This window comes from Falco cherrug, chromosome 8 (genome assembly GCF_023634085.1).
Source record: "Falco cherrug isolate bFalChe1 chromosome 8, bFalChe1.pri, whole genome shotgun sequence".
NCBI lineage: Eukaryota > Metazoa > Chordata > Aves > Falconiformes > Falconidae > Falco > Falco cherrug.
Genome location: NC_073704.1, coordinates 20462980 through 20476986, shown reverse-complemented (window position 1 = coordinate 20476986; position 14007 = coordinate 20462980). Strand labels below are relative to the sequence as shown.

Sequence of the window (14007 nt, the reverse complement as noted above, 5' to 3'; positions counted from 1 at the left end):
TATTTAGCATCTCACAGATATTAAATGCTGTTGTCTGTGATAATCAATGTTCTTATGCTCAGGTGCCAGGTGAGTTTATCATCCCTGTTGTGGTCCCTGTTTAACTACAACAGCTCTGCACACAGGCAAACCTGCAAAGCCATTATTTCCACTAGTCTCCTTCCTGAGAAACAAACTCCTCCATCACAGAGTGCAGCATTCAGTTCAGTAGGTTTAAAGGAAAGAGGTAATACATGATTATCTCAATGCTCTCTGTTCTAGCTGAAAGCACTTACTAAGAAATAAACTTACGTGACTGAATTAATCCAAGGGTCGTTTTTGTTTTGTGATCCTAAGCATCTGATTATTCCGCACTTCTGATTACCCTCTCTAAGTCAGAGAGGAATGCTGCCCTAAAGTCTGTAAGTTTGGAGTACAAACTCAAAGCTACTGGAAACAAAGTAAATAAGTTAAATCGTGACCAAAGAACTGTTTCTTAATGCATAAACCTGAAAATTGAACCTCTCTTTAGAAGTAATTATTACCAAGATTTTCAAACTTTATTTTGGAAATGCACAATGTGCAGAAGCATTTCCACACGGTTCTTTTGCTGAAATTCATAAGACATTTATACAAAAAGGTAATAACTGTGAAACACCAACAGTGAAGTTCATTCATTTAATTAAAATGAAAAACAGCCCATAGATTTAAAGGAGAACTTGGTCCACAAAGCAATTATGTAAGTTTTGTTCTAGTCCATTCTATGGTGGAATTGATATTTAAACTAGTCTATGTTTCTGGAATAATCTAATTAAAGGAAGTGCTGTTGTAGTATCTCTAGAAAATAGTATGTAAATATACAAAACACCAATTCATGTTCTAAACTATTCTGAGAATCAAATCCTCCTTTAAAGAGAAATAATCTGTAGTCTACAATTACAATTGAACATTTAAATACAATGCAGAAACCCAGTGCTTCAGTGATTAATTTTTCCTGCAATTCTTCCCTCATAATTTTAAGTTTGAAAAACAGTATAGTTTAAAATTAGCAAATATATAAATTTGGTCCGCAAAAATCTTGTAGCAGGTAGAAAAGAGAAATACATGTATTGCAAATTGATCTTACTCATAGCATAAATCTATAAAACTATGTATTATTTAGGAAAAATAGGTTAAAAAAGATCTTATTTATAGGTTTAAACCTTGTCCCAACACCATACGGGTAGTGTACAGAAAACTTGTTATGCCTAGTATATGTAGTTTGTGAAAACTACTTAATATTTCTTGTTACTTTCTCAGTAAATTGCAACACATAGAATTCAAAAACAATTAACACAGAGTTCAAAAACAGTGAACTTTGAATGAAAATCCCAGAAATACAAGAATTTAAACAAAATAATCCATAAATTTGAAATACATGCTTTCTTTTTAAATTAATTTGACATTACCATTTTCTTAAACTTAATTTTTACTATACATCTTTAGTGGCAACAGATAAAGACTGTCACAGACTGAATTTGTTGGCAGGATTTTTCTATTGTCCCTCTATCAGATGCAACTCTTACCAAATGCTAGTTGACTAATATTGGAATGAATTTTAAATACCGTATTCTACTTTTCACAAACATCAATTTCAATGAAAAGGGCATATGAGGTTTTAGAAGCACAAATATTACTTAAGACAGGAAGTTAAGTTATTGTCTATTTTAATACAGGCAGAGTCAACTAGGAATTAAAATACTGAAAACAATTTCATTGTATTGAGTTGTAATGGGGAGGGCCCATAATTAAAAAGTAAAAAAACCACCTACCATGTTAAACTGTTGCACTTTCCCTCCTCCCTCAATTGTACAGTTATATACAAGTCTGATGAACTTCCTCAAGATGAAGCACTAACATAAAACAGGGTCATTTTAGCAGCTTGATTCAAGAGTGGCTACCACTCTGCCAGTCTTGCGAACTTCTCTCTCCTTCTTTTGAACCTTTTCCTTCTGCTTTTCCAGTTTTTCTTGTGTTTTTCTAATATCCTTGATTTTTTTCTTTATTGTTGATCGGTCATTTTGACTGGAAACTCCCAAAGCCTGGGGAGGGAGGGGCAGGGAGAGAAAACCAATTCATTAATTTTATCAACAGCACTGTCAGTTCAGAACAGCTTAAGAACGTGTTATTAATTTTGCTGCAAAATAGCCTGTTTATCTGAAAAATAAGGACCCAAGTCCTCAAGAGCACTGTAAATGATAATCTGGATAATAAGGTAAGTAAGGAAACAAGGAACTACTCTTGTTTGATTGTAACAGCTTCTTGTTGCATTTTACAAACACGTAGTCGCCTGAGAATTTCCAAAAACCAGCATAAATAATAGTCTCAAAATATTATTCTAGCTCTTTTTATACAAGAGGACTTTATGTTCAGTAACTACTCTTAAATTCTTAACATGAAGGATTTTAAATTATTAAATGCATTATTAAAAAGTGTATTCAGTAAGCAAACAGTACAGTTTGATTTTGATCAGCAGGTGGCAGTACCCGATTCCAAGTTACAGGCGTAAACTATGGAACTCCGAATGGCTTTAGGCATTAATGAAACTTCCAGCATCAACATCCAAAGTTCTCCAAATAGAGGCAGTCATTTGACAGACCAGTAACAGGTACTTCCTCTGTGTCCAAGGAAATACTTATTTTTAAAAAAAATACAGGACATGCAGTGTTGCATGCCTGTTCTAAAATGCAGGTATATTTTTGAGACTGAAGTTAGACACCTTTTTTTTCCCCTCCCTAAAACACACAGGTCCTACTATGGATCATTAAGAATAATTTGCCTTATGCCCGAATAGCCTAGTGAGCCTCACTTTGGTCACACACCTTGCCTGTCCAAAATGCAGTCTGATAATCTGAGAAAGAAAGACTCAGAAGTTTACGAGAACTCTAAAGGATCCATACCATAGAGGTTCCAGAGGTCAAATGGCAAGAAAAGGCTCAGAAGTAAAACCCAAAACATTTAGAAGGTCAAACAGGATTTTAGCCTTCCCATTCGAAGAGGGGATGTGGAAGAAACCGATTCTATAACATGATCCTGCAGTTCCATGCATCTGAATTGGCTAGACCTTATTTTGATATGACCTTAGGCTGAGATTGATGATAGACATATCAAGATCCTTTGAGGAATTATGTTTACTTTCATTTCCTCAAGATGCAAACAAGGAAGAAATACTTGGTATTTTTCTGATTAAAAATGACTGGTCTTTAATTGTGCAATCAGTTACTAAATTCTCATCTAACTGTACAGTCTCCAAGTGTTTCAGAAGCAAAACTCCATACCTTAAAAAGCCACGAAAACAGGAAAATAGACTTTGTACATTAAAAATATGTCTGAATAAGCAGCGACATTTATACAGTTACAAATTACCCTGGGCTATTCACATACCTTTAACTTCTCACTGTCGAGCTGCATTAACTGCTGTCCATCTACGTTCATAGCTGTGAACTCTGCGATATACTGCTCCATGTTCATTCCCATTAACCAGTGGCACACTTGCTGGGTGGTCCATTCAGAAATAGGTCTGCTGTGCCATTGATTTTGCTTTCCTGTTGTTGTAAGTTCATCATCTAATGCCTAACCAATTGAGAAAAGTCACTGTAAGTAATGTTGAATTCCAGTTGCCAAATGAGTTTGATTAACAAAATGCATTTTTAAACATACTCTAGCCCCAAAAGAACTTAAGTTCTTGAAATCACAGTTTATAGTTACTTTGCCTAGGAGTTTCCTATAAACAAAAAGACACTACAACATTCAAAACAAAGTCAGAAACGGAGAACATAAATGGTTTTCTCTAAGAAATTCTATAGCAAAGCACTGGCTTAAATTTGATGTATCCTAACAATGAATTCCTCAGTTAGTTGGTTAAGGAAGCATAAAAGCTTGCAGCCTTTCACTGAGTGAAAATACACTTTGCCAGCTCACAGAGCTTTTTAAGTTCCCTGCTCCAATTTCACTTGGCTTCTGAGGGGAAAAAGGTACTGCTGTTTGTCCTGAAGCACTCTATTACTTCATCACAAAAGAAAAGCTACATAAAACAGAGCTCACTGTCTGTACAGAAGAAACTCTAGTGCAATACTTGAATCAGGAACGTCAGAGCTACCTGAAGTTTTATTAACTACCCAAAATGATCTCTCACTAGCTCATCATCGAGTACGGGCTGCATTAGACTTGCAGACTGCTCCACTAGGCAGCTTCCACTATGCAGACAGTACACCCACATTTTCCAGGGAGCCTTACACATGCCATTTGTAAACGGAAAATGTGGAAATAAGCATCCTTCTAGTGATTGATTTGAGACATGACCCTGTTAAGTTCCAGGTGTACAACTACAACTCCCAACTGCAGTGATCTCACAAAATCCAGCTCCCTTGATGGAAAATTTGGGAGAGTTGTTTGAATGTAACAAAACAATTCTGGCAATTGCAAGTGATAGTAAGCCCTGCCACACGATCCGACCATACAGTAAACTGGATCTGAAAGCACAACATGGAACATGTCTAAGGTGAAACAAATACAATTTTAAATTTCCAATATATCAGAGGACTACATGTAATTAGAGACAGTTTTGCTTTACCTGGTCTGTGAAACAAAGGGCAGTAGTTACATTAGGAGGTAGTGCAGATACATAGGAACAAGTTTGTAGAGCAGAACAGTTTGTGCTGAGGTACTAGAAGCATTTCAAAGGATTTTCATTTCCAAATAGCTCTAGTCTGGTCACACAGACTCAACAGCCACTAGCAGCTGGAATGCACCAGGAACACTGTTGGAGCAGATCTGATTTCATTTCCAAGATAAAGTAAGGCAAGTGGGGACAATCGGGAGATTTACTTCAACAATAAACTACTAATCCAAATTAAAATGCTAATATAGATGTATCAAGTGTGAACACATCCACTTTCCTGACATGCAAAAGAACAGCAATTTTCATAAAACAGCAGCACAGGGCTCTAGAAGTGGTTTTGCTTGGAGTGTTCTATACAGCATCTGTATCAAGACAACTGGGGCACAATGAGTTTTCTATCCAAGCTATCAAGCTTGAGATGCTTTGTTAAGGAAAGAAGATTCACTGCATAAATTATTAAAGGAAATTCAAAATGTTTGTTTATTTGAAATCATTTTAGACAACAGTACTCCTCAACCTAAAACTGTAATACAAAAAATATAACTTTTTATTTTGTCTCATATTAGCAAGTGTTTATGAAAAATACACAAAAAAGGGGAAACACTATACGTTTCAAATTTGACCTGTATCTCAGTCTAAATACTAACATAGATATTGCCACTTTTAATAGATTATCTGCTTTTATCCTTTAAGGGTGTGTGTGTATTTCTATCTACCTGTATCTCCTTCACACTGAGAAACATGTAAAATGTTTTATTCCAGTTGGAACACACTCACTAGTTTTATTTAATCTGTGCCAGCCATGAAAAACCTTTGCTTCTGTAATTTCAGAGTGTAAGTACTTGAAGAAAGTGTACTCCTGTCAAACTGAAGCCCAGATTCATTCATTTCTCCAGGGGAATGCAGTCCCCCAACCGAATCTCAGGGGCTCTCTCCACAAGTTCCTCCAAGCAGCACAGATTAGAGCAGCTAACAGACTGTCCCATGGAGGAGTCTTCCAGACTGAGCTACTAATTCCAATCTAGGTTTTCAGCATCATCAGTTGCTAACAAACTCCTCCTACTTCATTCAGTAAAGACACAACCCTAAAACAGAACAAGTTGTACCAAAACCTGAATCTGTGTTAGAACACTTAAGACATCATCTCACAGAAGTGAAAGTAAACAGGAAGATATTTAATCCTGTATAATTTGATTTTTTCACTACTGCAAAAGAGAAAAGCACATCTGTGACTATTTTTTCAGAAAATGAATAGGAAAGTGAAAAGTAGAGAGGAATAAGATGAAGAACACTGATTTTTGAGCAATGCTTATGAATCATTAAGTAACACCTCTACATCATTTTTCCCCCCAGTTGTTTACTGTCCTTCCAGAAGCAGAAGGTCTGTCCCAGACTTTTACATCACAGTTATAGTCCCCAAAGCAGCCGCCACACACACACTAGATCAGCTGTAAATTCAGAAAGCAGAACTAAAACTATAAGGTATGGAAGCACAAGAAAACCATGTGCTGCTGCGCAAAAATGCAGATGATTCAGAAGGCAAGTACAGAAATACTGAAAGCTCTAAAGATAAAAAATACAAACCCAAGTGCCATTATAGCATTTAAGAGATTAAAAACATTAGAAGGGTAGGAGGAATTATCAGCTAGCTTGCTGTAACTAGCTGGGTGCTAAACAACCTGACTCTCACCATGCAGTCACTTCTCCAAACTGCCTGTGAGTACCTGCACAGCAGAGGCAGATTCTGCAGTGCTGCTGTCATGTAGATTTCAAAGTATTTCCATCTCCTGTCTACTAACAATTCCAGGATTCGTTGGGCAGCATGCAGTAGCCCATTCCTCTGAAAGCAGGGGTTGTTATACTGGCTAGCATGATTCCTACTGGATATTTATGAAACCATCTGAACAACAATCACCAGGCATAAATTCTACTTGTGAAGGGCTTAAGTTAAGGATTCGAAATATCCAAAATTGTTCTAAAAGATCGGTTACTGATTTTTTCCTAAACCATGATGTATTGTACTACTAATTAAAGCCCCCCCAAGAACAGAACTACCTATTTTTCTTCACACATACTGCTTTCCAAAAGAGAAACCAACTCAGAACTTATTTATCATTCTCAGAACAAACCCTGGTAATCAATATAATTACTGAAAAGGTACAAAACCTTTTAACTGGTTTCAGCTAGAATAGTTAATCTTCTTCCTAGTAGCTGGAGCAGTGCTGTGTTTTGGATTTAGTATGAGAATGATGTTGGTAACACACTGATGTTTTAGTTGCTGCTAAGTAGTGCTTGCTCTAAGTCAAGGACTTTCATTTCCCCGTGCTCTGCCAGCGAGCAGGTGCACAGGGAGCTGGGAGGGAGCAGAGCCAGGGCAGCTCACCTGAACTAGCCAAAGGGATATTCCGCACCATGGAGCATCATGCTCAGCAAGTAAACTGGGAGGGGTTGGCCAGGGCCGGCTCTTGGACTGGCTGGGCTTCGGTCAGCAGGTGGTGAGCAGCTCTATTATGCATCGCTTGTTTTTGGTGTGGTTGTTCCCCCACACACACACACCCCCCTTTACCCCACCCCCTTTGGGTTTTACCCTGCTCTCCTTTTCATTAAAATTATTATTACTACTACTGTATTTTATTTTATTTCAATTATTAAATTGTTCTTATGTCAACCCATAAGTTTTACCTTTTTCCCTGATTTTCCTCCCCGCCCCACTGGGGGCTGGGGGGAGTGAGCGAGCAGCTGCGTGGTACTTAGTTGCTGGCTGGGATTAAACCATGACAATTGGTCATACACATAAGCAACATATGAACTAGAGACCACTAGAATCAGAATAATCTATAACAAAAAGAGGCTTAAATCATCACTTTATACATGCACAACTGTTTGAGTTTTAGAACCAGAAGTTTACTGAAAGTTGTAACACTGATCAAAGAACAATATTCAAGAAGCTCTTTAGCTTTGTTAATCTTACAATTGATAGTGCTTGAAAGTTTTAGGAACACATACTCCATTCATGAACCACTCCATTCAAAAAAATGCAGGGAGCACATGCAATGATAGATATGAACTGAAGTTCCTCTGGTTTTCATTAATCTATGACTGTCATCTCTGATAAAAATCTGCAAGAAATTAATCCACTAGTGAAAACCTATGAACTAGTTATATGATTTTTGTAGCCCCTGATTTTTATGTTAAGTGATTTCATATTTATAACATTGTTTTTAAGACTGTTCTGACTTTCTACAAAAACTTCACTGAAGCCTGGTCTAACATAGCTGACAACAAACCCCCCCACATTCATGAAACACCATTTAGTTTTTTTCTTCAGTCATTATAACCACCAGTTTGGCAAGTCCTCTAACTCATATCTGGAAGATGACTGTGTTCAGCTTTTAATGACGACTCCCAGTCTATACAGGATATATAATTTACAAAGACTCACATCAGTCAAACATCAAATGAGACTGTATGTCAGAATGTTACTGAAGTGTAGGCTTCAGGTTTCAGCTGTAGCCAAAGGAGTTAGTTCTCCAGGGGAATGAACACTGACTTCCAGGTAACTAGTTTCTACCCATATATCAGAACCACCGTATTCTGCCTTTTTTTTTTTCCTCTTTTGTTTGTTTTTATTTAGATGGAATTTTACGGTAAACCAAACCTGCACAGATGTGAAGGCAAGGTCAGAAATGCTGCAGTTTTCATTCACCCAGGAAGTTGCTTTAAAATTAGTGGAACAGAAAGGTGTCACATTTAAAATTAAAACCTGCAATTTGATCAGACAGAGTTAATTCCAATTTTAATAATATAACTAGGATCAGAACACAAAGGCTGATACACTGGTCTGTGTCCTTAGTTCAGTAACAGCTTACAATTCTTTACAGTGTTCTTCAGCATTCAAATATGGAAACAGCCATCTAGTTTCACATTACACAAATCTGTTTCTATTAAACATGCTGTAGTGTGAACAACAACATCAACAAGACACATATACACACTTTGAAACTCACCTCATTTGAAGAGAAGGTTAAAGTGTGTGAACGACCTGACAGATTTGGTTCTGTCACTAAACCTGAAAGTTCACAACTTGGCTTGCTATGGTATGTATCATCTATGACAATTCTACTCTGCAAACAAGTGGAAATAACGTTTTATTAACTCACTCCTTGGAAAAGCAGATCATAAGGTGACATTCTAGTAATTTTGATTTTTGGTAAAAAAAAAAATATACTATCAGTTATCTTTAGATCACATATACTCACTACATCAAGCATCTGACTTGTTTTTGTTAAACTTCTGAATTCAACAACACAGTAACAAATTTAAAGCAATATCCCCAATGAAAGCACCTTGTGTGGACTATCGGTCCATAACCTGAAACTGTGTTAAAGTACACAAGGAAATACAGGCAGTTACTTTTTCAGCAAGCATACCAAACTCGGGGAGAGGCAATTTAAGATTAATTTGGTGGAATTATTCATATGGACTTTGTATTCAACTGAAACCTACACAAACCTATCAATGTGCTCGAGAAGGTGTTGTTCTGCTAGCAACATAAAAATCAATTCTAATTGTTTATAGTCATTAGGATTCCCATGGCACAGAAGCACCCCATAATTTACAAAGTTTCTGAAAACGAGAAATAGGTTTAGACTTCTTAGTTGCCCACTATTGAACCACTGTAGTTGACAGTGAAACAAATAGGCTCTTCCTTGACATACATTGAAAACTGGAACAGTGAGGAGCTTTTGGCAGCTTGCAGATCAGAGTTTAAATTAGTTAATGAACAGAGAATACAGAGCTTGCTTAAGGACAAACTTTCCCAAAACTCTAAATTCTGATTTAAGGTACTGTATTATATTGCTGTTCATTTTAACAGCTTTGATGAAGGTGGTGAAACACTGGCACAGGTTGCCCAAAGGGGTGGTATATTCGCCAACCCTGGAAACATCCAAGGTCAGGCTGGATGGGGCTCTGAGCAACCTGATCTAGCTGAGGATGTCCCTGCTCATTGCAGGGGGGTTGGACTAGATGGCCTTTAAAAGGTCCCTTCCAACCCAAACTATTCTATGACTCAATTTTGAGATGGCTGCATTTGAGGCACAGAATCATGTAATCTAAAAATTACTTTGATATGATGAGTACCACCTAGATTTAAATCTTTAAGATTTTAGATCTTTAAAAGAATTTTTATAATAAATGGATTGTATCAAGCTATGCAAAAATCTTCTTTAAAGTACCATAGCATAAAAACACTGTAACAAAGCTGACCATTTTAGAAGTTAAACAATTACTCAGATGTCTTTACAGAAAAAATGGTTTAACACTGTAAATACAGTAATTATGCAGTATGACAGCCTGAATGTTATTTTCAAAACAGAAAATTCTTCTAAAAGACTTTGGCAAATTGATTCTTTTAATAAATTACTATGACAAAGTAACAGTAAATTTCAGGTTAGATATATGACTACTGTAAGAACTATCATATTGAAAAAAAGTAAAATCTTCATAGTATTTACTGTTTACATTCAGTTATTATAGTCTGTGTTTAAAGGAAGCTTTTGGATCTGTATGCCTGCCTTAGCATCTAAAAGCAGCAGGATCTAGGTTCAAACTTATCCAGCAGCCAGTACTTGTACAACTCAGGCAGGTTACCTGAGCAGTCTCTGATTCAAGCTGAAGACTATGAAAAAACCCCAGATGCTACACCTGAAAACTTCACAGCAGGTTTGTAAGATAATCCTTCTAAAGAATACTAATGTATGCATTTCCCAGAATATTTTCTAGTTTCATCACCTGAATTTCCAACTCTGATCCAGACTTTTACATTATTTTTCTTTAGCAAGTAAAAAATAATTCTGCCAAAACCAAGCCTTCTAATCTTGCCTTTCTACAATTTCTCAGCATTACTCTGCTGCCCACAGAAGAGCAAGCAATTATTTAGCTTTATTTTCTCTGTTTCTCTCTAAGTGTCTAATCAACTAACTATACATTGTAAGGATGCCATACCATACCCCTATATGCATGAATAACCCAAGATCCTAAATTAGCTGATGTTAAAAGACATTTTTCTTCAGTAACTTATGCTCCTATAAGAGAACTATGTTTTTGCAGTTGTCTTCATTGAGCACTTCTGTATTTGTGTTCTGATTTCAGTTTAACCTGAACTCTAAATTTTCTAGATTATTCTGGTTTTGTTTTGGGGGCAGATACTTGACCTTTGCACTCCCCCTTTGACCCTAAATTACTGATACACATTTCCAGTATTAAAAAAAACAAATAAGAAAAAAGAAAAACACACCAAGAAAAAGAACAAAACCAACTACCAAATACCACCACAATCCAACAAACAAAAAAACCCCAAACCACAACTTGAGTTTTCCTGCTACCTTTCCATGGAGTGTGGTACTGTATATGACAGGAAATGGTGTTCTATTTAGCATGTAGATTATTTTATTAATTACATTATATTTTACAGACTTCTTCAGTCTTTTAGATGTAAAAGTATTACCAGAAACAACAGAACACTTTGTCCATCAACCTATTCTCAAATTCATTTCAACTCAAACTGAAAATTTATTTAGGAGCTCTTATTTTAGCCACCCCTGGGTTCACTCTTCCTATCTTTGCAGAGCAATTGAGAACAATTCAGAAACAAAACTGTCAAAAACCAAAACAAAATGCCAAAACCCCCAAAAACCCAAAAACAAAGACAGGATGATACTGCAGCAAAATATTTAATGAGACTTTAAAAAAAAATACGAAGAACACATAGCCAGAAGTAAAGCATCTCAGCACCAGTTGTAATGTTTTCTCCTCCCCCTGCTCCCATTTGTTTTAAAGAGGTAATTTTCTTTTAAGGGTTTAGAGCCAGTTGCAAAGATTTTTGATTCTTAAAGAGCACAGAATTTAGATAGAAATGGTTTTATAGGTATGCTTCCTACAGCTTAAGGTACTAGGATATAAAGAGTTTACACCAGTGTTGTTCCTTGCAACGAAAATAAAACAGTGCATACAAACTTACAGAAGCTAAATAACACTCTGGAAAAATAATGACTGTGAACAGCATGTATGTGTTTCTATTGTATCAGAGAATGGGACTAAATTAAGGGGCAGATTATGTAAAGGGACTAATTTAAGAACTGCAATTTGGTAATCTCGTAAGGCTAAACAGTCTGCAAACACTTGGATCACAGGATTTGATTTCTTGTGTTTCTAGTTTTCACAAGCAACAACAAGTTGATTCGTTACTTTGCCAAATTGTAAGTTTAAGACTAACTTCAGTTTTAAGAAAACAAAATCCTTCCAGGTCAGTAATTTTAAGAGGCAAATTCTGCATAAACAGAAAACAGTTAAAATATAATTACAATCCTTACACCATCCATATTAAAAACACAACTACAGAAATTATACACAATGTGAAAGACTCAGTACAACAGAGACTCTTATGTGACAAAGATTTTTAAGGTTCCTACTTTTACTTGCTCTTCAAGAAGGGCTTTCACCTGATCATATGGGATACGACTAACATAAAACCAAAAAACTGTCATGTTACATCTTTATAGAAGACCCTGACCCCAAAGTTGCAAAGTAAAACCAGCCTGACTTCAGAGAGGCTGAGCATGATTTTGGGATCAATTAATATATAAGAATCTGTTCTTTAACAGGGTCAGCTTTCTACCATTTCACAAAGCAGAAATATAGCTGAAGACTTGTATATTCTTCCAGCTGCTGGTTTGCAACTGGCACTAAGGAAAAGAACAGCAAGCAGCAATTACATACTGGAGCATGAGAAGGAAACAAAAACAGTAGGCAGGAAACCAGCAGGAAGGTTAAAGTGATAATCAACTTCAATAAAGTATACAACAATGAGAAGAAAAAGCTATTATTTCAGGGCAATGTGGAAAGGAAGAGAACACCTGATCTGCTAAGATCTATACCTTTTTGATTGCCAAAAGAAGTGTCTATGTAAGCACATTAAGGGGTGCTTCAGCATATTATGGGTCCTTATAGTAGTAATGCAGCAGTGGGACTTCTACTACACTCAGAAAAATTATTTGAGACAGAAAGGAGGAATGAATGGGTTCTTCTGAACCAATGACTTTTGAAAGCTAAACCACCGAATGTTTATCTATACAGAAAACACGTCTAGATAGTTTTGCTACAGCCTATGCACTCCTATTTAATAAAAAAAATGTATCAAAGTGTATGCATATCCCCTTCAACATGGATCTTGCAGTTCCAACATCCTCAGGTTATTTACAGAAACATCTTTTGGGCACTGCATGCTTCAACAGAAGTAAACAGTGCAGAAGCTGTAAATACATGAGACTAACACATACTGGACATTACTCTGTGAAGTGTTGCTCTACTTCAGAGATTAAAAAGTTCCTACTCAAATTCCTGTGTTAATAGTAGGGTATTTTATGGTTCTAAAACCACTTTCTGTATTTTTTATGACCTATGTATGCAAACAGCTTATTCCTGTCACAGGGACACTAAGAAAACAGAAGGTAGTTGTAAAAAAAATAAAAATATTATAACAGCATTTTAGTGCAATCAGCATCTAGAAACATGGAAAGCCAACTTGTTTTCTGTAATCTATGCAAGATGACAGTGACTTCATGGACTACTACCCAGCGAGTTTCTCTCCTTGATTCGTAACTCATTTCTAATAACATAGAGGAAAAGGTAAAAGTGAAAGGGTATTTTAGACAACTAAAGTGAAAAGAAGTATGAAACTCAAGAACAATCAAACTTAAGAGGTTACTCAAATAGCTACAACTTTGAATCTGACAAAATCCAAAGGAAATAAAAAAATTAAGGTAAGTTAATAAGATTGTTAATAACAGTCTTACATTGAAATAGATTTTAACAAAATATTTAGACAGCACTCACATTAAGCTTCGTACTTTTTATAGCCATTTCTTTCAAATAGTTTGAACTGTAAAGATAGTAATTTTATTGTTATAGACCGAACTGTGTAGCCTTACTCTTAAGATCTAGTTAAAAGGCTTTAAATTATTAGAATATTATCAGTTACTCGGAAGCAGTTTCCTAGAAGAGAGTGTGTTCTACAGATGTGTCTCTTGGCTTTCAATATTAAATTCATTAATGAAAACCAGGATGCTATCTTCATCCACCTCTCTGGTACTGAACCCCTACATACCAGTATGGTAAGAACTAGTTGGCCAGCTGCCTGGGGAGCTGACCTCTATTTATGTACTCCTTCCTCCAAGTGTGAGACTGTATTAGACAGGGAAACAGATCTGCCTTTTACTGTTTTTACTTTTTACTTTTTTTACTGTCCTAAGGCTGGCGTTACTTTCAGCATTATAAACCCGTGAAAAAACATACCCTGTGATTGTTCC

At 36.2% G+C, this 14007-nt stretch overlaps 1 protein-coding gene across 8 annotated transcripts in view; it reads right to left on the bottom strand.

Moving 5' to 3' along the window:
• Positions 1-643: 643 nt before the first annotated feature.
• The window catches only part of LOC102050984 (neurabin-1-like), a 43106-nt gene continuing 29742 nt past the window's right edge, over positions 644-14007 (bottom strand). For 6 of the 8 annotated variants that reach the window (XM_055719138.1, XM_055719139.1, XM_055719137.1 and 3 more), the window contains 3 exons: positions 8647-8763; positions 3403-3591; positions 644-2060 (listed from right to left, as the gene is read on the bottom strand). In XM_055719138.1, coding sequence (XP_055575113.1) covers positions 1893-2060; positions 3403-3591; positions 8647-8763 — 474 coding nt within the window. In that variant the 3' untranslated portion in view covers positions 644-1892. The remainder of the gene's footprint in view (positions 2061-3402; positions 3592-8646; positions 8764-14007) is intronic. The other 2 variants (XM_027810587.2, XM_027810588.2) reach the window with 1 other exon arrangement.